The sequence below is a fragment of the Sorex fumeus genome, unplaced genomic scaffold, assembly GCF_029834395.1.
Source record: "Sorex fumeus unplaced genomic scaffold, SorFum_2.1 ptg000019l, whole genome shotgun sequence".
Taxonomy (NCBI): Eukaryota; Metazoa; Chordata; class Mammalia; order Eulipotyphla; family Soricidae; genus Sorex; species Sorex fumeus.
The window spans coordinates 13,245,622-13,266,110 of NW_026606076.1; the positions used below are offsets into that span (position 1 = coordinate 13,245,622).

At 62.0% G+C, this 20,489-nt stretch overlaps 1 protein-coding gene across 2 annotated transcripts in view; it reads left to right on the forward strand.

Annotated features, from left to right (window-relative positions):
• Positions 1–20,011, forward strand: part of NFIC (nuclear factor I C) — a 52,408-nt gene extending 32,397 nt beyond the window's left edge. For both annotated transcript variants that reach the window (XM_056112819.1, XM_056112818.1), the window contains exons 3-10: positions 6,616–6,687; positions 9,165–9,239; positions 9,491–9,614; positions 9,992–10,116; positions 14,457–14,582; positions 15,092–15,276; positions 16,992–17,074; positions 19,776–20,011. In XM_056112819.1, coding sequence (XP_055968794.1) covers positions 6,616–6,687; positions 9,165–9,239; positions 9,491–9,614; positions 9,992–10,116; positions 14,457–14,582; positions 15,092–15,276; positions 16,992–17,039 — 755 coding nt within the window. In that variant the 3' untranslated portion in view covers positions 17,040–17,074; positions 19,776–20,011. The remainder of the gene's footprint in view (positions 1–6,615; positions 6,688–9,164; positions 9,240–9,490; positions 9,615–9,991; positions 10,117–14,456; positions 14,583–15,091; positions 15,277–16,991; positions 17,075–19,775) is intronic.
• Positions 20,012–20,489: the final 478 nt, after the last annotated feature.

Consider the following 20,489-nt stretch of genomic DNA (forward strand, 5'->3'; position numbering starts at 1 on the left):
CAGGAATCCCACAGGCTTTGCTGTGCCAGGAGCCAGAGATCCACAACCTTGTTTGTGTCACCTGAGAGCTGGGGGGGCTCCCACACGTGCCCCCCCACTCCTTGGCCTCCCTCCCCCCAGCCAAATTTCAGAAAATGTAGGGGGGCCGGAGAGATATAGCATAGCAGGAAGGGTATTTGTCTTGCATGCTTACAACCCTGGTTCAAAGCCTGGCACCCCATAGGGTTCCCACGCCCCGCCCCTGGACCCACTAGGAGTCATTTCCTGCGTGCAGAGCCTGCAGTCAGTCCTTGAGCATATCCAGATGTAGCCCCAAAACCAGAGAAAAGAAAGAAAATGTGACGGTGGTTTTAGCCAGTTTCATTCTTTCCTCTGTCCCCAGAGGAATTTAGTTAGGGCTCCTGGCTCCCCACCCACCAGGTCCTACCCAGCACCCAAGCTGTCGCCCCCCCACCCCACCCCAGGGCCAGAATCCTTCACCTTCAGGAGCCCCCTCCAGCCCCAGGAGATGAGCCCCCCTCCCTACACACGTTGCATGCACAGGACTGTTTGTTGGCAACAGATGTTGGCAACTTAAAACATGGTCTGCAGGGGCTGGAGCAATAGCACAGCGGGTAGGGTGTTTGCCTTGCACGCGGCCAACCCGGGTTCGATCCCCAGCATCCCATATGGTCCCCTGAGCACGCCAGGGGTGATTCCTGAGTTCAGAGCCAGGAGTAACCCTTGTGCATCACCAGGTGTGACCCAAAAAGCCAAAAAAGAAAAAAAAAACCATGATCCGCAGCCATAGAGCAACAGAATGAGCCCAGGATCCCAGGCGCCTGCTTTGCTGTGCGTCTGCCCCCAGTCTGATACCCTCCCCAAACCTGCGCGAGCATCATGTAGCCGCAAGCATCACTAGAGAGACCCCCATACCCCACGCACCATAGACCAGGCAGCACCACACCCCCAGCTCCGCACAGAACCACAGGCTAGATATGGTGAGAATTTCCAAGACAGGCCAAGGACTCATGAGCGCCTTCATCTGGGGCCGCCCCCCCCCCCCCCCGCAACAGTGACCACATCTGAGCATGTGCTTCACAGGGTCCTGTGCCCCACCCTCCTCTCCAGAATGTCCTCTGGGCCTTAGGAGGGCGCCCCCAGAACATACCCAATGTCAGGGTCCCATTGTGACCCCCCTGTCCTCCAAGCCCTGTATGTAGTAGCTGGGGTCAGTATCTTTCTTTCTCCTCTTTAAAATTTGGGGGGGGGGTTGGGGACAGAGCTGTAGTACAGCGGGGAGGGTGCTGACCTTGCACGTGGCCGACCCCGGCGGGATCCCCGGCAGTCCAGAGGGTCCCCCCATCCCTGCCAGGGGTGATCCCAGAGCACAGAGCCACAGCCCTGAGCATCTCTAGGTGTGGTCCAAAATAAAAAAAAAAATCCTCAATTGAGGGGCTGGAGCGATAGCACAGTGGGGAGGGCGTTTGCCTTGCATGTGGCGGTCCCAGGTTTGATTCCCAGAATCCCCTAGGGTCCCCCCCGAGCACCACCAGGAGTAATTCCTGAGTGCGGAGCCAGGAGGAACCCCTGTGCATCGCCGGGTGTGATCCAAAAAGAAAAAAAAGAAGAAAATCCCCAGTCAAACCAACGTGTTGAGGGTGCACCAGGGAACACAGAGCTGGGCAGCCCCGGCCATACCTGTCCCCTGTCCCTCCTGCACCTGTCCAGTCCCTGCGCGCGTTCCTACCCACCTAGGCCGCCTTTTCCCAGCTCTGCTCCAAGACCAGGCCAGCCCAGGCCACGCCCCTCCGGCACCGGGCCACGCCCTCCAATAACAGGACACGCCCACTCTCCTAAGCCACACCCTGGCCACACTCTCCAATACTAAGAACCGCCCCTTATAAATAGGCCCAACCCACTTCACCCAGTCCACGCCCCTCCCATTCCATTCCACGCCCTCCCGCCCCCCTCCTTTCTGCTTCCCCAACTTTTTGAATTTGGGGGGCCCACTTCCCTAGCAGTGCTCAACCCCCGGCTCCCCATTGGTATTGCGGGGGTTCTAGGGGGGCTACGAGGTTCCATCCTTGACATCCCGTTAGGGTTCTCCCAAGTACGGCCGGCCCGGGGTAACCCTTGAGCATCACCGGGAGTGGCCCCCAAACAAAAACAAACCCGGGCCAGCCACACGTATCATGCACCCCATTATCTCCTGACCCTTTGGCAGGGGCCAGAACCACACGAAGTGCTGGGATTGGGTTGCTTGCGGGACCATGCAGTGCTGAGGGTGGGCTGGGGAGCACTCCTGCCTTCTCCCCGGCCCCTTTCCCAGTGGAAGCAGGAAGCCCATGAGCCCGCCCCCCCTTTCTGCCCCCCTCCTTGCTGGGCTCTCTGCCTGCCCCCCCTCCATCCACCACCCTCCACCCCAGGGGCCGCCGTGGCGTCCCAGACAGTCCTGCACATCTGGCTGTGCCGGAAGGGCGGACCGAGCTGGCTGGGACGCCTTTGTCGTGGCCTGGGACGGACCCCGTTTGGGCTCATGGCCACGGAGAGGAAGAACAGTCTGTACACTCGGTCATGGGCGCCTGCAGACCGTGCTGCAGCGGGGCCCGCCTATCCAGGACACCCTAGCAGAGCTGGAAGTGGAAGCCAGGGTTTGGGCCCCTGGTGTGCTGGTAGCCTGAGCCAGTTTGGCTTCTTGCCCGTTGCTCCGGCCAGAGTCTCCCAGGAGATCTTGAGGGCAGATCAAGATCACTGGGGCAATGTCAGCCAACTAGATTCCCGGAGGAACAGTTGCCTTCAATGGCGAGTATGGCATGTGCAAAGGTCCTGGGACAGGTCGGTGGGCGGAACAAGGGCTTCTGGCTGACTGCCTCCCCACGCCCCCTGGGCATCTCCAGTCTGGCTTTTAAGAGCATGAACTTGGTGTCCTTCAGCCCCTGTGAACAGGCCAAATTTTCCTCTCCTTGGGGTGAACGTGTCCATCTGTTCTCACAAGATGGGGAACAATGCTGGGTGGGGGGGCTGCACCAAGCAGTGACCTGTTGGGGCTGGGCTACAAGGTGGAGAGAGAGGGAGAGGTGAGTGACTGGTGGTGTGCAGTGTGAGGGGAGCACGTCAGTGTTCTGGGACCTTTGGGAAGATGAGGTTTCAAGGTTTCTGAGAGTCAGCTGAGCTACTGTGTGGCCTTGGGTAGCTAACGGTCCCTCTCTGGGCCACACTCCGAAGCTTCAGAATATCTCAGTGGTGGGACTGGAACTGTAGTACAGCAGGGAGGGTGCTTGCCTTGAATAAGGCCTACTTGGGTTTGACCCCATAGGGTCCCCTGAGCATCACCAGGAGTGATTCTCGAGCACAGAGCGAGGAGTCGCTCCTGAGCACCATCTGGTGTGTACCAAAAAATAACACTTTAGGCTGGAGCGAGAGTCCAGCGGGTGGGATGTCTGTTTCGATTCCACCAACCTGTGCTGGGGGAGCTGGGAATTGGTCGCCCTTGTGCTCCGTGCCTCAGTTTCCCCATCTGGAAGCTGAGAGAGGAGGCCCTGAGGATGGCTCAGGTCCTGGCGGAGCTTCGGAGAACTGACATGCCCATGGAGGTGACCGTGGTGTCCGACAATACCCAAAAACCAAAGTCAAAGGAAACGACGAAGACTGTTGCAGGGAGCGTCCAGCAGCTCGCACGCTGTGGCCACACGCCCCTCCCCCCTCCCCGGAGCCGCAGCCTCAGCCCCACATCAGCCCCCCAGGGTTGCCGCTTGCGTGTGTCACCCCCTAACACCCGACCCACGCATGGTGCAGCCTGAAAAGATTAATTCCTGTTTCTTTTTCTTTTTTTTTTTTCCCCAGTGGCGTTCAGGACTTACTCCAGGCTCTGTACTCAGTGCTAGGGGGATTGGATGGGGTGTTGGGGATCGAACCCCGGTTGACCATAAGCAAAGGCAGCGCCTTCCTCCACTACCCTAGCGCTCAGGCTTCAGTGTTCCTGCTGTTTCTGCTTCTGTGCCTCTCCCAGGGTTCTCAAATTCACTTGGCTGGGGCTAGAGTGATAGCACAGCGGGGAGGGCGTTTGCCTTGCACGCAGCCGACCCAGATTTGATTCCCAGCATCCCATATGGTCCCCCCGCCCCAGCACCGCCAGGGGTAAGTCCTGAGTGCATGAGCCAGGAGGAACCTCTGTGCATCTCCAGGTGAGACCCAAAAACCAAAAAAAAAAAGAAATTCACTTGGCTGACTCCCTCTTTTACAGAAAGAAATCAGTCAGTGTACCCCTCAGAAATCATCTCCTTCTAGACAACACACAGAAAGCACCCCCCAATGACCCTGGGGGTTACCCCCCACTTACAGAGCCTCCCCCCCAACACACCTTGGAGGGTGGAATTCCCCCACTTTAGAAAATTGGTCTGTGTTCTGTTGCTGCCCCATTAATGTGTCCAGGGACTTTTTTTTTTTTGCTCTTTGGGTCACACCCAGCGACACACAGGGGTTACTCCTGGCTCTGCACTCAGGAATTACTCCTGGCAGTGCTCAGGGGACCCTATGGGATGCTGGGAATCAAACCCGGGTCAGCCGTGTGCAAGGCAAATATCCTACCCACTGCGCTATTGCTCCAGCCCCGAGGACAGGATTGTTGACCCTCTTGGTCATTACTTCCTTGCCTGTCTGGGCTCCTGGTGCCAGGAGTGCACTCAGCAATCAGTGAAAAACCTCAGTGCTAGCTTAGTTTTAGCTCAAAGGCTCAGAGAGGGTCAGCCACACACCCCAGCAAGCACAGCAGGTCAGATGGGGGCTATTTTATAGCTTCAGTCTTGAATCTGTCCTCTCTACTATGACCCTTTAAAAGGGGGCCCTATCCTGGTGGCATCGGACTGCAGGAGCGGTTCTTGTCTTTCGCACCGCCGATCTTTAACCCCCACTCTGTTTCCCCGTTGTTTCTGGAATCCAGGGGTTCCTGGGCTCTGTTATCAGTGCTTCACATATACAAAGCATAATTCTCTTTTAAAAAGTCAGGGGGGGAGGAGCTGGCGCGATAGGACAGTGCAGAGGGCAGTCCCTGGCGTCCCATTGGGGGCCCTAAGCACCGTCAAGAGTGATCCCTGAGAGCCAGGAGTCACCCCTGAGCATCACTAGGTGTGGCCAAAATAAAGTTGTGGGGGGGAGGGAGGTTGGCGTGATAGCACAGCAGGTAGGGTGCCTGTCTTGTGTGCAGCCAACTCAGGTTCGATTGTTGACACCTCGAGCCCTGCCAGGAGTTATCCCTGAGCACAGAGCCAGGAGTAAGCTCTGAGCACTGCCAAGTGTGAGAAAAAAAAAAAAAAGAACTCAGGCCTGATTCCCGTAGGCAACAGGGTTTAGAGGTGACAGGTGCCTGAAGGCGACAGGGTTCAGGGGTGACGGATGTCTTCAGGTGACAGGATGCAGGGGTGAGGAGTGCCTGCGGGTGATGGGGTGCAGGGGTGAGGGGTAACTGCTGGTGATGGGATGCAGGGGTGAGGGGTGATGGGGGGCAGGGGTGAGGAGTGCCTGTGGATGAGGGGGGCAGGGGTGAGGAGTGCCTGCAGGTGATGGGGTACAGGGGTGAGGGGTGACGGGGTACAGGAGTGAGGGGTGATGGGTGAGGAGTGCCTGTGGGTGACGGGGCGCAAGGGTGAGAGGTGCCTGCAGGTGACGGTGGGATGCTCCTGGCCTGCACGTGCAGCCATCATACATCCCACACTGGGGGCTCTGTCCAGTCAGGGGACCAGTGATGCTGCACCCTTGGCTTGGGGACTTAAAAACATCCACGGTGAGGGGTGGGGAAGCAGGAAGGGGTGAAGCACTTGCTGGCCACCTGGCAAACCAGGGTTCCGTCTCTGGCACCACAGAGAGTCCTGGCCTCTTGAGGGCCGGGACACCCACCCTCCCACCCCCACCTCCCCCCCAGCACCTCAGCAGGGCCTCCTAGCTCCAGGCTCCTGGGAAATGACCCCTGTGAGGCTCAGAGGTGAGGGCCCTCACCTGCGTCTCTTTTTGGGGGGACCCTCACACCCAGCAGTGCTCAGGGCTGACTCCTGGCTCTGCACTCAGGGATCACTCCTGGTGGAGCTTGGGGGACCCTATGGGGTGCCGGGGATCGAACCTGGGTCTGCCGCGGGCAAGGCCAGCACCCTCCCTCCCGCGCTTGGCCCCTCTCCTGCAGAGGACTCTCAGATTTCAGGGTAATGGTGGGACAGCCCTGATTCTCTGGGCCCCTGTGGATTCTTCCGGGGAGGGGGGGGGGAACACACACCCAAAGTGCTCGGGGCGCTGATGGTGGGGTTATCACAGCCAGACCTCGGATGGGGTGCCCGGCCCTGAAGGATCAGTGTGTTGAGGTGTGGGCCTGGTACCTCCCCTGGCACTGCTGGGGTGGGCATCTCTTCTCTCTCTGTGCCGCTGCTGGCTGCGGGGGTGGGGGGTGATGACTTTGAGGACTTTGAGATAAAGGAGGCGTAGGTGGGCAGCAGCAGTGGTGGCAGAGAGATCTCTCTGGGGGTTCGGGGTAGCATCCTGAGACCAGGTTGCATCTTTCAAGCCCTCCGTGTCTCTACAGTGCCACGTGGGGTGTCGAGGCTGCCCGTCTCTCACCGACCCGCCCCCCCATCCTTCCCTGTCTTGCAGACGCCGAGCAGAGCAGCAGCCCCCGCGCAGGCATGGGCTCCGACCAGGAGGACAGCAAGCCCATCACACTGGGTGAGTGCAGGGCGCCCCCCCTTTCCTGCCTTACCTAGGGCGGACTCCTCCTCCCTCTAGGGGGCGCCAGTCGGAACCTCCCCGCTCCTTCCCAGTCAGTGCTCGTTCCCTCCTGCCCCAGAACCTTTGCACGGGCTGCCACGTCCCCAGCGGGCCCGCTCCCCTCCGGCGGAGGCGCTCTGCAGGTCTCCTTTGACTCTGTTTTGTTTGTCTTTGGGTCACACCCGGCGATGCACAGGGGTTCCGCCTGGCTCAACTCAGGAATCACTCCTGGCGGTGCTCGGGGGAGCCCTACGGGATGCTGGGAATCGAACTCGGGTTGGCCGCGTGCAAGGCAAACGTCCTCCCCGCTGTGCTATCACTCCATCCCTTGCCTTTGGGTTCCAGTGGAAATAAACCTCGGCCCTGGTTGACTCCCCTCGGAGGACGCAAGGGCCGGGCTGCGCATGCGCGACCCTGGGGTGGGGCGCGGGGCGGCCCGGGGTCTGCAGCACCCGGCACGGGCAGGGGCTGCAGCTCCGGAGCGCCGGCCCGAGCCGGAGGGCGGCGGGCGGGCCCCCTCGGCTGGAGCGGGGAGGCCCCGCTGGGAGATGCCTCGGCGCCGCCTCCCCCGAACCCAGCACTCCGGACTCGGCTCCCGCCGGCCGCCGGCCCTCGGTCCCGCGACCCCGACGCTCCCCCGGCTCCCCCGACGCCCCCCTGCGCGCCAGATGTTGCAGGGCGGGGAGCGCCGGGCGCGCCGGCCCCCGAGGGCGCGGCGTCTGCCGGAGGAAAGTGCTTCCGAGCCCGGGAGTCCCCTGGAGACTCGGAGCTGCTGTGCGCAAACAGGAAACCCGGCGGGGAGGGCGGAGGGGCCGGCGGCTTGGCGGGGCCTGCAGGAAATGGCTGCGGCCACTGCCCTGGACACGGGGGGCTGGCAGGGTGCAGGGTGCGGGCGGCGTGGGGAAGCCGCACCCTGTCCTCCCCGGGATGTGCTGCTCCCGAGCCTCTCGGCCGCACTCAAACACACGGGAATTGCTCAAAAATGGTGCGTGTGCAAAACTTGTCAGCCAAGGCCTGGGGAGCTCCGGCGGGGGGGGGGGGGGGGGCTTGCTGCTCCCGCACACCCCCACAAGGTGGAGGTTCCAGCCCCGCGGCCTTTGCGCAAGGTGCTCAGGCCACCGGGCAGGGTGGGGTCCTATCCCCACATCCCAGCTGTTTCCCTATCCTGGCCTGAGGTCCCTGTGTCCTGCACCTTGTCACTGCAGCCCACCCCCACCCCTATGAGGTCTCCCGATTCTTCCAGCCTTAAAAAAAATGTTTAAGGGTTGGAGTGATTGTGCCGCGAGTACACTTGCCTTTTCACACGGCCAACGCAGGTTCGAGCCCAGGCACCCCACATGGTCCCCTGCCGCATCGTCAGGAGCCCTGAGCCCAGAGCTCTGGGCATTGCCGGGTGTGACCCCCAAACAACAATAACAAAGTTTATAGGACAAATGCATGTCAGATGCACCCCCAAACATACTCGAACCAGATGAAAACCTTCCAGTTGGTCACACAACCCCCACCACTCCTCACTCCAGAATATTCCCCCTGAACCCCCCCCCCCAAAGGATGGGATCTGTTTTAGCACCCTGGGTCCAGAGGCCTCCATGTGGAGTGGGTCATGGGGTAGCCCAGGGGTGTCAAGACCATCTGGGCCAGCTCCAGTGTGGGCTGTTCCGTTCCATGCCAGCACACAGGAACGACACACATTCACATGCATAAACATGTGTATATGCATTCACACACAGGCACGCATGTCTATCACTGATGAACACACACATACTTGCACAGCAGACGCACACATGCACATACATGCAAACATGCATACACATACATATGCATATGAACATGTGCTCACACATTCCTGTACAGCACTGCATACACACATGCATGTACTTACACTCACATGAATACACACATGTGAACAAGCTCACACATACCTATATACATGTCCGCGCACACATGAAGGCATGCACATGTATGCATTCACATGCACACACATGCATGCACAGATGCCCACATGCAGCTTTGTTCACACATAAGTGCACACACGGATAGCTCCTGCCTGGGTCTGTCCAATCCCTGCTGTGTTGCACCCTGGCCGGGGTGGGGGAACTTAGCCCACATCGCGGCAAGTACTGTGGGGGTCCCTGTCTGCTGAGGCAGCTCCCGCCCCTTGAAGCTGGCTTCTGTTCCCCAATTCCGGAAATGGCCCATCTGTCCTGCTAGAAGGGGATCGGCTGGAGCAGCAGCAGCGCAGGGCTCTTGGGCGTCACTGGGTCACTTCAGGGACCGCTCACAGCGGGTCACTGGGGCCCCGCAGCCTCGACCCTTGCAGGGCCCGTGTGCGGAGCCCGAAGGCCAGCGCAGTCCTAGGGGTGGAAGCAGCCCCCAGGGGTGCAGGGGGACAAACTGGGTATCCTCCCGCCTGACTTGTGCTCTCACTGCTGCAGACACGACCGACTTCCAGGAAAGCTTCGTCACCTCCGGCGTGTTCAGTGTCACCGAGCTCGTCCAAGTGTCCCGGAGTGAGTGTCCCCCTCACGAACCCCGCCCTGCACTGGGACCCCCACCAGTCCCCTCTGCTTCTCAGGGCCCTGGGAAGGCCCCAAATATGCCCCATCGGCCACCCTATCCCTCCAGCCCGGGGCCTGTGTCACGGGTGACCTCCGTGTACAGATCCCTCCAGTAGGGCCAGCCTCCGCAGAGGCCAGCACAAGGCCAGCGGGGAGGACCTTCAGCCCATCCCCTCCTTGACCGTCCCCATCACCCTCTGCAGCGCCCGTGGTGACCGGGACAGGCCCCAACTTCTCCCTGGGAGAGCTGCAGGGGCACCTGGCCTACGACCTGAACCCGGCCAGTACCGGCATGCGGAGAACCCTGCCCAGCACCTCGTCCAGCGGGTACGTGCCCTGCCCCCCGGCCACGCCCCAAGTCCCGGGGCGGGGGTCCCCAATACCCCCACGCCGTGGCCCACCCCGGGACGCCCAGTCCTGACCCCCGGCTGGGTCGAGCTGGGCTCAGCACGTCGTGCTCAGCGGGCCAGGGGGTAACTGTCCCCATCCCGAGTCCCCACGGGCTCCCCTCGGGACTGGAGGGGGGGGGGGGCGGGTCTCTCTATCCGAGCTGCGCGCAGGTGACAGCAGGTGGGACGCGCCCCGCGCAGCTGCCACGAAGTCTCGCGAGAGCGGGCGCCCCGTAAGCCGGAAGTCCGCGCCGCCCGCCCCCCGCGTCTCCCTGGTAACCGGCCGGCCTGCGCTTTCCGCCCCTCGCCTGCTAGGAGTAAGCGACATAAATCGGGCTCGATGGAGGAAGACGTGGACACGAGCCCCGGCGGCGATTACTACACCTCGCCCAGCTCGCCCACGAGTAGCAGCCGCAACTGGACGGAGGACATGGAAGGAGGTGGGGCTACGGCGGGAGTGGGCGGGTACTGGCGCCGGGACTACGCCTCCCGGCAGGCACTGCGCGGGCGCCCGGGAGCAGGACGCCGGCCCGTGCCGCGCGGCCTCCTGGGAGTTGTAGTCTCGTGAGTGCGGCGCTCCGGGGTGGGCCGTTTGTTCAGCGCATCCTCGCTCTGCGCTTCCTTCCTCTGAAACCCGGCCAAGGACAATTCTCGCCCCTGCCTTTTCCGCCTCTAGACCCCACGTTTTTCTGCTGCAGACTCAGTAGCCTTTCCCAGAGCGTGCTTACTGGGATCTGCGCGAATCTGGAAGCAGAATCTCTTTCTTTCTTTCTGGGGTCCTCCTAGGAATACTTTTCTTTCTGTCTGTCTGTCTGTCTGTCTTTTTTGCAAACTGGTTTTTGTTGAAAGAAATCTGCTCAGGAGTGGAAGGAAAAAGATGGTCAAAGAAGGGGCTGGAGAGATAGCACCGCCGGTAGGGCGTTTGTTTGCCTTGCACGCAGCCGACCCGGGTTCGACTCCCAGCATCCCATCCGAGCACCTCCAGGAGTAACCCCTGTGCATCGCAGGGTGTGACGGGCTTCTCCAGAGTGGAAAAAGTCTTTACCCGCCCACTTTAAAAAAAAAGTACAGTGGGGAGGGCGCTTGCTTTGCACGTGGTGGACTCGGGTTCGATGCCCAGCATCCCATAGAGTTCCCTCCTCCCATGCACACATACCCTCAGCACCTCCTGGAGTAGAGCGTTTGCCTTGCACGTGGCAGGCCCGGGTTTGATTCCCAGCGTCCCATAGGGTCCCCTGAGCACCGCCAGGAGTAACTCCTGAGTGCAGAGCCAGGAGTAACCTCTGGGCATCACCGAGTGTGACCCAAAAAGACAAAAAAAAAAAAAAAAGAGGTTAAAATGGAACACTTAATGGAACCTCTTTGCCTTTGCTCTGGGGAAGTTGTCTTCTGCCCTGCGGCCAAGGAGATGGCTCCAAAGCCTGAAGCACTGCCACCAGCTCCTTGCTGGGTGTGGCCCCTAAACGGAACAGAATCTGCCTTTTTTAGGTGGGATCCCATGCTGTAATCAGGATGCCGTTGAATTAGGTTTATTGAGCATCTCCCTGGTGCCTTCTCCAGGACACCCTGCACGGAGGTACTAAGCTCTGTCAGGATTCCCATCGTATACCCATTTCACTTTAAGGGGCTGCGGTCCAGAGAGACAGGACAGCAAGGAAGGTGCTTGATTTGCACACGGCTGACCCGGGTTTGATCCCTGGCACCCATTCGGGTTCCCCAAGCCCCGCCGCCAGGAGTGATACCTGATCTCACGAAAACCACTGATCTCCCTAAACTCAGACTTAGTGCCTAAGAAGGTCTTGGGTTGGGGCTGAAGCAACAGTAGGCTCTTGCCTTATGTGCAGCCAACCCCAGTTGGATCCCCGCCGCCCCCTCCCTCCCAGCCTCAGGAGTGATCCCTGAGCACTTCTGGGAGTGGCCAAGGAAAAGGACTTAAGTTCCTCCTTGCTCTCCCCCACTTTTATGTAGAGCTGGGGCTCCGGAGTGCAAGCCTGTAGGATGTGTGAAAACAGCCCTAGGACTGAGGCAGCTCTCAGGCATCTGAGACCCCGGGGTTCGGGTCTCAGCATAGCCTCTGACTGGCCATATGGGCTGTGTAACCTTGGGCAGGGGGCTCTGACCCCACATAGCCCGTTTCCTCACCTCCCACGGGGAGGAATGGAGCAATATTTTTCCCTTTCGAGAGTTGGAAGGGGGAAGTGGTGGGGTGTGAAACATAACAGCTCGTGTTTCTAGAGCATTTCCCTCTTCCTGACTCTGTCTCTGACACATCGGGCTGGGTCATATGCAGGCCAGTTGGGGCGGGGATGGCGGTGTCCCAGAATAGGCATTGGACGCTGTGAGGGCTCGAGCTTCTCTTTCTGACTCCTTTCTTCTCAGTTAAGACCCTGAGTTCAGTAAGCTTACGTAGGCTCGTGAGACAGCAAGCCCCAAAGCACAGTGCATTTCCTGCCTTTCAGAGGCATCTCGGCTCCGAACAAGTGGCATGGGAGGGACTTAGATTCCTGCCTCACGCGGGTGCAGTTTTTTTTTTCTTTTTGGGTCACACCCAGCTGATGCACAGGGGTTACTCCTGGTTCTGCACTCAGGAATCACTCCTGACGGTGTTTGGGGGACCCTATGGGATGCTGGGAATCAAACCCAGGTCGGCTGCGTGCAAGACAAACGCCCTACCCGCTGTGCTATCGCTCCAGCCCCACGCAGGTGCAGTTTTCATGCTTGCCTCATGGTCCAGGATGACCGCTGGAGCTCATGCCACCACATCTGCATTCCAGCTGGCAGCAAGAATGACTTGCCATGTCCTCCCTTGAACTTGTCTCGCTTGCTTGTCTATTTCTTTGCTTACCTGTTTCCAGTCCGAAGAAGCTCGTGTTCTCTCTTGAACATGGACTTCTCCCTTTCTCTTCCTGCACAGCTTTCTAAATAAGTTTCAATAAAATTTTTTGCTTCACAAAAAAAGAAAAGAAAGAAAAGGGAGGGAAGGGAAGGTGGGAGGGAGGAGGGAGGAGGGAGGGCAGAAGGAGGGAGGAAGGAATGGAGGAGTGAGGGAGGGAGGACGGGACAAGTTTTAGCATCCCATTTCTTTTCAAGACTGATTCACAGGGACCGCAGTGCTAGTACAGTGGGGATGGTGTTGGCCTTGCATTTGATCCTGCTTCCCATTGATTCCCCCCGTATCGCCAGAAGATCCCTGAGCACTTGCCCGAAACAAACAGAAAGATTAATTCTCAGGACTAGGAGACATCCTTTGTGTGCAGGAGGCCCAGGTTCAGTTCATGGTACTGCCCGATGCCCGCTGAGCACAGTGGGATTGAGCCTTAGCAGTGCCAGGTGTGGCCCTCAAATAAACAAATACTGATTCTCGGAGTGCACCTGCCTCTTCTGCGCATCTTCAGAAACAGAACCGCCAATTCGGATGCCGGGAGGGCCCAAGATGTGGCAACATTCCCCAGTATCCCTCTGGCTGGCATGTGGCCACATGACTGTATTTGCACAAGGGATGCTAGGAAATGTCCCATGGGGTAGCCAGGGTCCATCTCACAATCAGCTCTCACCAAGAGGCGAGCAGACCGAGTGATAGCACCATGGGGAGGGCGCCTACCTTGCACCCAGCCAACCTGGGTTTGATCCCCAGCAACTTATAGGGTCCCCCAAGCCTCCAGGCACTGCCAGGAGTGATCCCTGAGCACAGACCCTGGAGTCAGCCCTGAACGCACATATACATGAACACATGCACAGATTGACATATATGGACATGCATGTCCACGTGGATGGACACATGGATAGACCACACATGGACACCTGCACAGACATACGTACATGGGCACACGCGGACATATCCGTGGACACACAGACATACACATGGACACAGACATTGCATAGATGTACACATGAACACAAGGACATGCACATGGGCACATGCCCACCCATCACTGGCTCCCCCCCGTCACTCACCCATCACTCTGCTGAGCCGTGTCTCAGGGGCTCTGATGCTCTTCCCACTGGACACGGTGGGGCTCCGTGACGCTCCTCCCACTGAGTGGGGCAGGGCTCTGTGGCACTCCGCCCACTGGGCTGGGCTATATGACACTCCTCCCACTGGGTGGGGCGGGGCTCCATGATGTTCCTCCCACGGGGTGGGGCTCTGTGACATTCCACCCACTGGGTGGGGTTCCTGACGCTCCTCCCACTGTGTGGGTGGGGCTCCATGACACTCCTCCCACCGGGTGGGATCTGGCATTTCCCTCACTGGGCTGGGCGGGGCTCCGTGACACCTTCCACCAGCACATGACTGGGTGAGGCTCCTGACGCCACTCCCCTCAGGCTAGGGGGGCAGCACCCGTGACACTGCCCACGGACCCCAGCCCTGCCTGACCCACTCTGATGATTCTATAATGGGTGTTATATGGGGCCACTCCCAGTGGTGCCAGGGATGGGGCCCAGGAGTCCTACACGAGCCCCGTTCCTGCCACCCTCTGCCCCCTCCCCAGCATCTCTCGTGCGCCCGGGCCTGTCTGCTGCACGTGCATTCAGGGATTTCCCATGCTCAGTCCTACCCCCATGGCCAGTCTGGGGGCCCTCTGGAGCTGCCCTCCGCTTGGGGAGAACTGGCACTGCTTAGCCCTGCAGTCCCAGCAGGGGCCCCTGCTGGCTTCGGGGCTCGGGCAGCCCCAGCTGCTTGCTCCTCGTTCCCCGGGTGGCAGGGAGCCCGAGACGGGGGTGGACAGAGAGGGGACCTGGGGCAGCAGCCGTGACAGCGTGGCCCGCCCGCCGCCCCCAGGCATCTCGTCGCCCGTGAAGAAGGCGGAGATGGACAAGTCGCCGTTCCACAGCCCATCCCCGCAGGACTCGCCGCGCCTCTCGGGCTTCACCCAGCACCACCGGCCCGTCATTGCCGTGCACAGTGGTCAGTATGCCCGCGGGTCCCTGGGACCCCAATGTCCAGTACATGTGAGAAGTCTTTGGCCACCCCCCCTCCCAGGGAGAGTACCAGACCCCTGGGGTGGGATCAGGGATGGAAATGTCCAGAAGAGCCCCTCCCCCCACCCCTCCCACCTCAGAGACAGCAAGAAGGTTCTGGCGTGGGGGGAGCAGAGGGGCCTGCTGGGGCTGTGGCTTCTTTGAAGGGGAGGGGGGTGCCAAAACGTTCTGGAATCAGTGGCGTCGCTCGCACTGCTCGGCGAAGGCTCTCCAGAGGGCTGGGTTCAGAGTGGGCAGGAACCCCCCGATTCACCTGTGTCCGCCGATCCCTTGGCGAGCAGGGCTGGTGTCCTATCTGGCCGCCAGGGACCACTGGCCACTCCGGGAGCGTCCGGCAGAGCCGGGGTTCCAGGGGACCCGACACCCAGGACTCTGCCCCCGTGTCCCCCTCCCCCACGGCGCCCCAGCAGTGACTGGCCCCCCGCCCCCCTGCAGGCATGGCCCGGAGCCCACACCCGTCCTCGGCGCTGCACTTCCCCACGGCGTCCATCCTGCCCCAGACGGCCTCCACCTACTTTCCGCACACGGCCATCCGCTACCCGCCGCACCTCAACCCCCAGGACCCGCTCAAAGATCTCGTCTCGCTGGCCTGTGACCCAGCCAGCCAGCAGCCTGGACCGGTGAGCGCGGGGTTCGGGTGAGCCCCCGGGAAACACACACACACACCCATGATGGGCAGGCATCCGACTGGACTGGACAGTTCGGGTGTCCCCCAGGAAACACACACACCCATGATGGGCAGGCATCCGACTGGACTGGCCAGTTCGGGTGTGCCCTACACACACACACACACACAGACATACACACACTCTGCCCAGAGCACTCAGGACACACACACACACACACACCCTTGATGGGCAGGTGTGCCCTCTGCCCAGAGCCCCGGGACACACAGAGACACACACAGAGACACACACACACAGACACACATACTCTCAGCCCAGAGCTCCTGGGACACACACACACACACCCATGACTGGCAGGCATCCGACTGGCCCCGCCTGGAGGAGGCGCTGATCCTGGGGTGCTGGGCTTCCCACCCTCATGCAGGGCTGGGTCACACAGGCTGCCTCGCCCCCTCACCCCTCACTCCTGGCTTCGTTTCTGTCCGCACCCTCCCCTGCCAGCCCCTCCGTCCAGCACTTGGGGGAGTCTCCGTTTCTCTCCGACTCTCACAGCCCGAGTCTGTGGTGTGGGACACTCTGGGGGCCTGGGCCAAGGGACGTGAGGGGAGACCCTGGGGGCCCTGGGAGGGAGCTGGAGGCCCGCGGCTGGGGCTGCCCTCACCTGCCCCCGGCTGCCTGCAGCCGCAGAGGGGCGCTGCCCTCGGATGCTGGGGGGGTGGGTGCTGGGACCGAGCGCTCCAAGCCTGCTCCAGAGGCAGTAGAGTGAGTCGGAGGGTCCGGGCTAAGTCTGGGGCCGCCCCCCTGCGCAGACTCTGCAGCCCCCAGCCCTGCCCCGCGGGCGCCCCCGGCTGTGCCTCCCTGAGACAGGGCAGACCCCCACTGCACCCCGCTCCTGGGCTGTGTGTAAGGTTCCGGCTTCGCGCCCCGGACTGTCCCCACACCACGCACCCCCAGCCAGGGCTGACACGCCGCGCCCCTGGTCCGTCCCCCGCGGCGCCCACCCTGCAGGCCTGGGCTGGCCCGCCCTGCTGTACGCTGCACCCCGGCCCAGGCAACCTCGGCCACCCCCGCCACCTCCCTCCCTCTGCCCACGCAGGCCAGGGCCACCTCCCAGCACCCCGTCCTCTCTATACTCAGGACCCCCCAAACCCCCCCATCCTGGACACCCTCTAGCACCCTGAGTTACTTGCCGTGTGGTCTGAGGGCGTCTCCCCCTCAGAAAATGGGACCCTTCTCCCTTCCCTGCCCCTCCCTCCCCCATCAGCTCCTCCCACCCAGGGTCCTGGAGTAGCAGGGCCACCCCTGAAGCGGCAGTGAAGGGGACCCAGGGGGTCAGGAGCCCCCGTGGATGGGGTTTTGGTTCCCCCCCCCCCGCAGCATCAGCCAGCTCCCTGTGCCCCGCCAGCCATGGTCACTGGGGGGCCCTCTGCAGGAGGCCGTACCCCCCCCACCCCGGGGCCCTCTGGGACTCTCCACGCCCCTTCCACAGGGGCAGAGCCGCGCCCCCATCCGTGTGATTCCTGGTGCCCGCAGGAGGGAGGCCGAGCCCCGAGGTACCCATCCCGACTAAGTCACAGCCCCCCTCCCGGCAGCTGCTGGGCCAGGAGGAGGGGGGCCCCCGGGCGCCAAGTGCCCCAGGCAGCGGTCACCCTGTCCGTGCTCCCGCACGGTGCTCCCTCGGCTAACGGGCTCCTGTCTCTCTCCCGCAGCCTCTCCGCCCGGCGCGGCCCCTGCAAACCGTCCCTTTGTGGGATTAGCGCCAAGGGATCCAGCGGGCAGTTATCAGGCGCAGGTAGGGCGTCGGGCTGGCGGGGGGGGGGGGTGCGGGCCGGGCGCCCCGGGGAGGGCCCACCCCTTGCCAGGGCCTCGAGCCCCCAACTCCAAGCTGGGCCTTTCGGATCACCCCCTACCCCCAGGGTGACCGTCCGTCCCCTACTCCCCGCCCAGAGCTGCAATAAGACCCCCCCTCCCAATCTCCTGTATACAGGTGGGGAAACTGAGGCCCAGAGAGGTGAGGGGCTTTGCCCAGGATCACACAGTGTCCCCCGCCCCCGCCTCAGCCCCCTTTCCTCCGCCCCTCACTCCTGCTTCCAGCCCGAGACCCCGTGAGGGGACACAGGCAGCCCGGGCAGGGATTATGGGGGGTCCCTGAGGCAGCCTTGGGGAGTCCCTGACATGCAGCCAAGGGTGCTCAGATGCAGGGAGTGTGGCAGATGTGCCGGGGGTGGGGGGGGTCAGCCAGGCAGGGCACCAGCTGCAGTCACCCCGGGTAACCGGAGCATAGGGCTCGTGGGTCCCGGTCACTGGTGCTCAGGGGCGCAGTGTGACGCTCTGTGCAGACCTCCTCCAGGGGCACCCCGAGAGCCCCCCTCTCCTCTCTGGGCCCGGGGCTTCTCCCTGCAGGGGGCATCGTCACCAGAGCTCTGTCCTGTGCCACCCCCCCCAATTGGACACGCCTGTCAGCAGCTCCCAGCCGCGGCTTTCCGCGCAGGGCCGGGTCAGGGCTTGGGCTCCCGTGGCCACCCCCGTCCATCCGCATGGACACCCCAGGCTGGGCACGCACACCCTCGCCTCTTGTCTCGGCTGGTCCCGTTGCTTCAGAAAGGTGGAGGGGTCCAGAGCGATAGCCCAGCAAGGAGGGGGCACTGGCCTTGCACACAATAGACCTGAGTGCAATACCCGGCACCCTAGAGGGTCCCCTAAGCCTGCCAGGAGTGATCCCTGAGCACAGAGCCAGGAGTCAGCCCTGAGCATCACCGGGTATGACCCAAAAACCAATAAATAAATAAATAAATAAAGCAAAGTTGCAGCCGGTGGGGCGGGCACCCCAGCAGCACCCTTGGGTAGGCCTGCTGCAACTCCACACAGGCAGCTGCTCAGCCTAGGGTGCTCATCGTCCCCAGCCCCCCAGCCAGCACCTCACGGGGCCCCAGTGGGGAGGGACACAAGCTGGGTGGGGGTCTCTCGAGAGCCTCAAGTGGATGTGAGCTTTGAGCGTTGGCCAGGAGGCGCCTCGGGCCCTGGGGGTGAATGAGGGGTGGGCGCAGGCTTGAGGGCTGGAGGCCCGGGAGCCCCCGACAGGCGAGACTCCCCCGTCTGAGTGAGCCGGGAGGGTGGGTCGGTGGGGGACCCCCACCCCGGCCCAGGTCTTTGGACTGAGGGCGCCGGTCCTGGGAGGGACTCGCAGGCCCGTGCTCTCTCGGTGAGGGGTGGAGCCCCGCCCACCGTCCCTGAGCATCCTCTGCCCTACGCTGCCCCAAGCCCGCCTTACTCTCTCTCCTCTGCTCACTCACTGTCCCCGCCCTTGAAAAAGATCCCTGCCCAGGATCAATTTCCCTTGGCCCAATCAATATCGCCTCTCATGCTCAATGTGCCCACTGGTTAGTATGCCCCCCAGGATCAATATCCCCTGCCCAGGATTAATGTCTCCTCACCCAATCAATACCCCCTCTGATGATCAATATCCCCTCTGATTAGTATCCCCTCCTCCTAATCAATACCGCCTCCCATGGTCAGTATCCCCTTCCCCTAATCATTACCCCTTGTCCTGACCCCGGGTCCCTGTCCCCTCCCCCATCACCTCCTCCCAGTCCTGTCCCCTGAAGACGGTTGTTGGTTGGCCCTGGGGTGCCCCTCTCCTGAATCTCCCCCTCCCTGCACCCCCCTGTGACCCCAGCTCAGCCTGGTTTGGGGTCACAGCGGCTCCCCCATATCCTCCCCTTCCCAGTCTGTGCCACATCTCTGGGACCCCCGAATGACCCCGCGCAGCCCCCCAGGCCAAGCTCCCTGTCACCTCCCCCCCAATCCCATGGACTGATGCTGATGGCCCCTTAGTGTAGAAGTGAGTCCCGGACTGACCCTCAGACACTGAGACAGGACTTCCGGCCAAGCGGGGGGGGGGGGGGGGGGGCGGGGTGCACCCTCACCCCCAGAGCCCGCCCGCCCAGCCTCCAGGCTGCACTGCCTAGCACCTCAGGATCTGCAGGAGGCGGGCAGGGCGGTCACACAGGCCACAGGGGTCACGCCCAGAGCCTGTCTGGTTGTCAGGGAAACCAGACATGAGGTCATGGCCGAGAGACTGGGTTGTGGGGGCCGCTCTGGAGTGCCTCCAGCTCCTGGGATGGCCCGTGGGGGGATTGATTTACAGCAGGTGCACAGACGGCTCTGCTGGCGGTCAGGGGGCAGGGAAGGGGGTTCGGAAGGGCAGCCTGGGGGACCTTCCGGGCTGTGTGGGCACAGATGGAGGGTGGGGCCCCTGGGGTTCAGGAGCGCCCCGGTACCCCGCTCCCCCGCTCCAGGAAGGGCACGGGCTGGTGCAGACGTGCTCTGCAGCTGTCCAGACCCTGCTCGCACCCAGAGTTGCTGTTCCGGGGCGCCTGTCCCTGAGCAGGCGGGGCTGGGGCCGGTGGGTCCACTGAGGGTGGCTGGGCTAGTCCGGTCAGTGACGGAGCCTGAACGCCCCCCTTCTTCCTCTCTCCCTTTCTCCCTCTCAGTCCTGGTATCTGGGCTGAGCACGGCCTCGTCCCACGCCCTCTCCATCATCGTCCTGGGAACCTCGGGCGCCCTGCGGCTCCGCGACCCACATTTTTCGGTGGAAAGTGAGAGTGAGCGAGAACTCCCAGCGTGGTCATCTTCAAAGACAAAACACAGACACAGGAGGAAACACACACACACACACACACACACACACACACATACATACACACACAGAAAAAAAAAGAAAAGAAAACGGGGAAAGGCAAGAGAAAAGAGACAGAGAAAGACGAACTGGGGAAAGAGGAAGAAGGAAGGAGAAGCCCACCCTCCAGGAAGAAGCCCACCCTCCGCAGCTGTGCGTGGAGCCGGGGGGGCCTTGGCTTTGCCCAAGTTAATTCATCTCTCTCGGCTGCGTGCCCGCCCACACCCCCGACGGCGTCCAGGACCAGGTGAGCATGACAGCTGCCCCCTCTCCACCCTGCTGCCATCACTGCTGGGACCTCGGCCTGGACCCCCGCCCCGCCCCCGTGGTGGCTGTCCTCGCGGACCCTGGGCGGGCCACACGGCCACCCTGGAGGGCAGGGACCGGAGACCCCGGGAGGGCGGTGCCGAGGACGCTGGGCGGAGACTTTCTCAGGAGCTTCTGTCCATCGGACGCACGGGGCTCTGCTGCTGCCCCTCGGGATGGGACGGGACTGGACACGGGACGGGGCCCCGGCCGCCTCTATGCA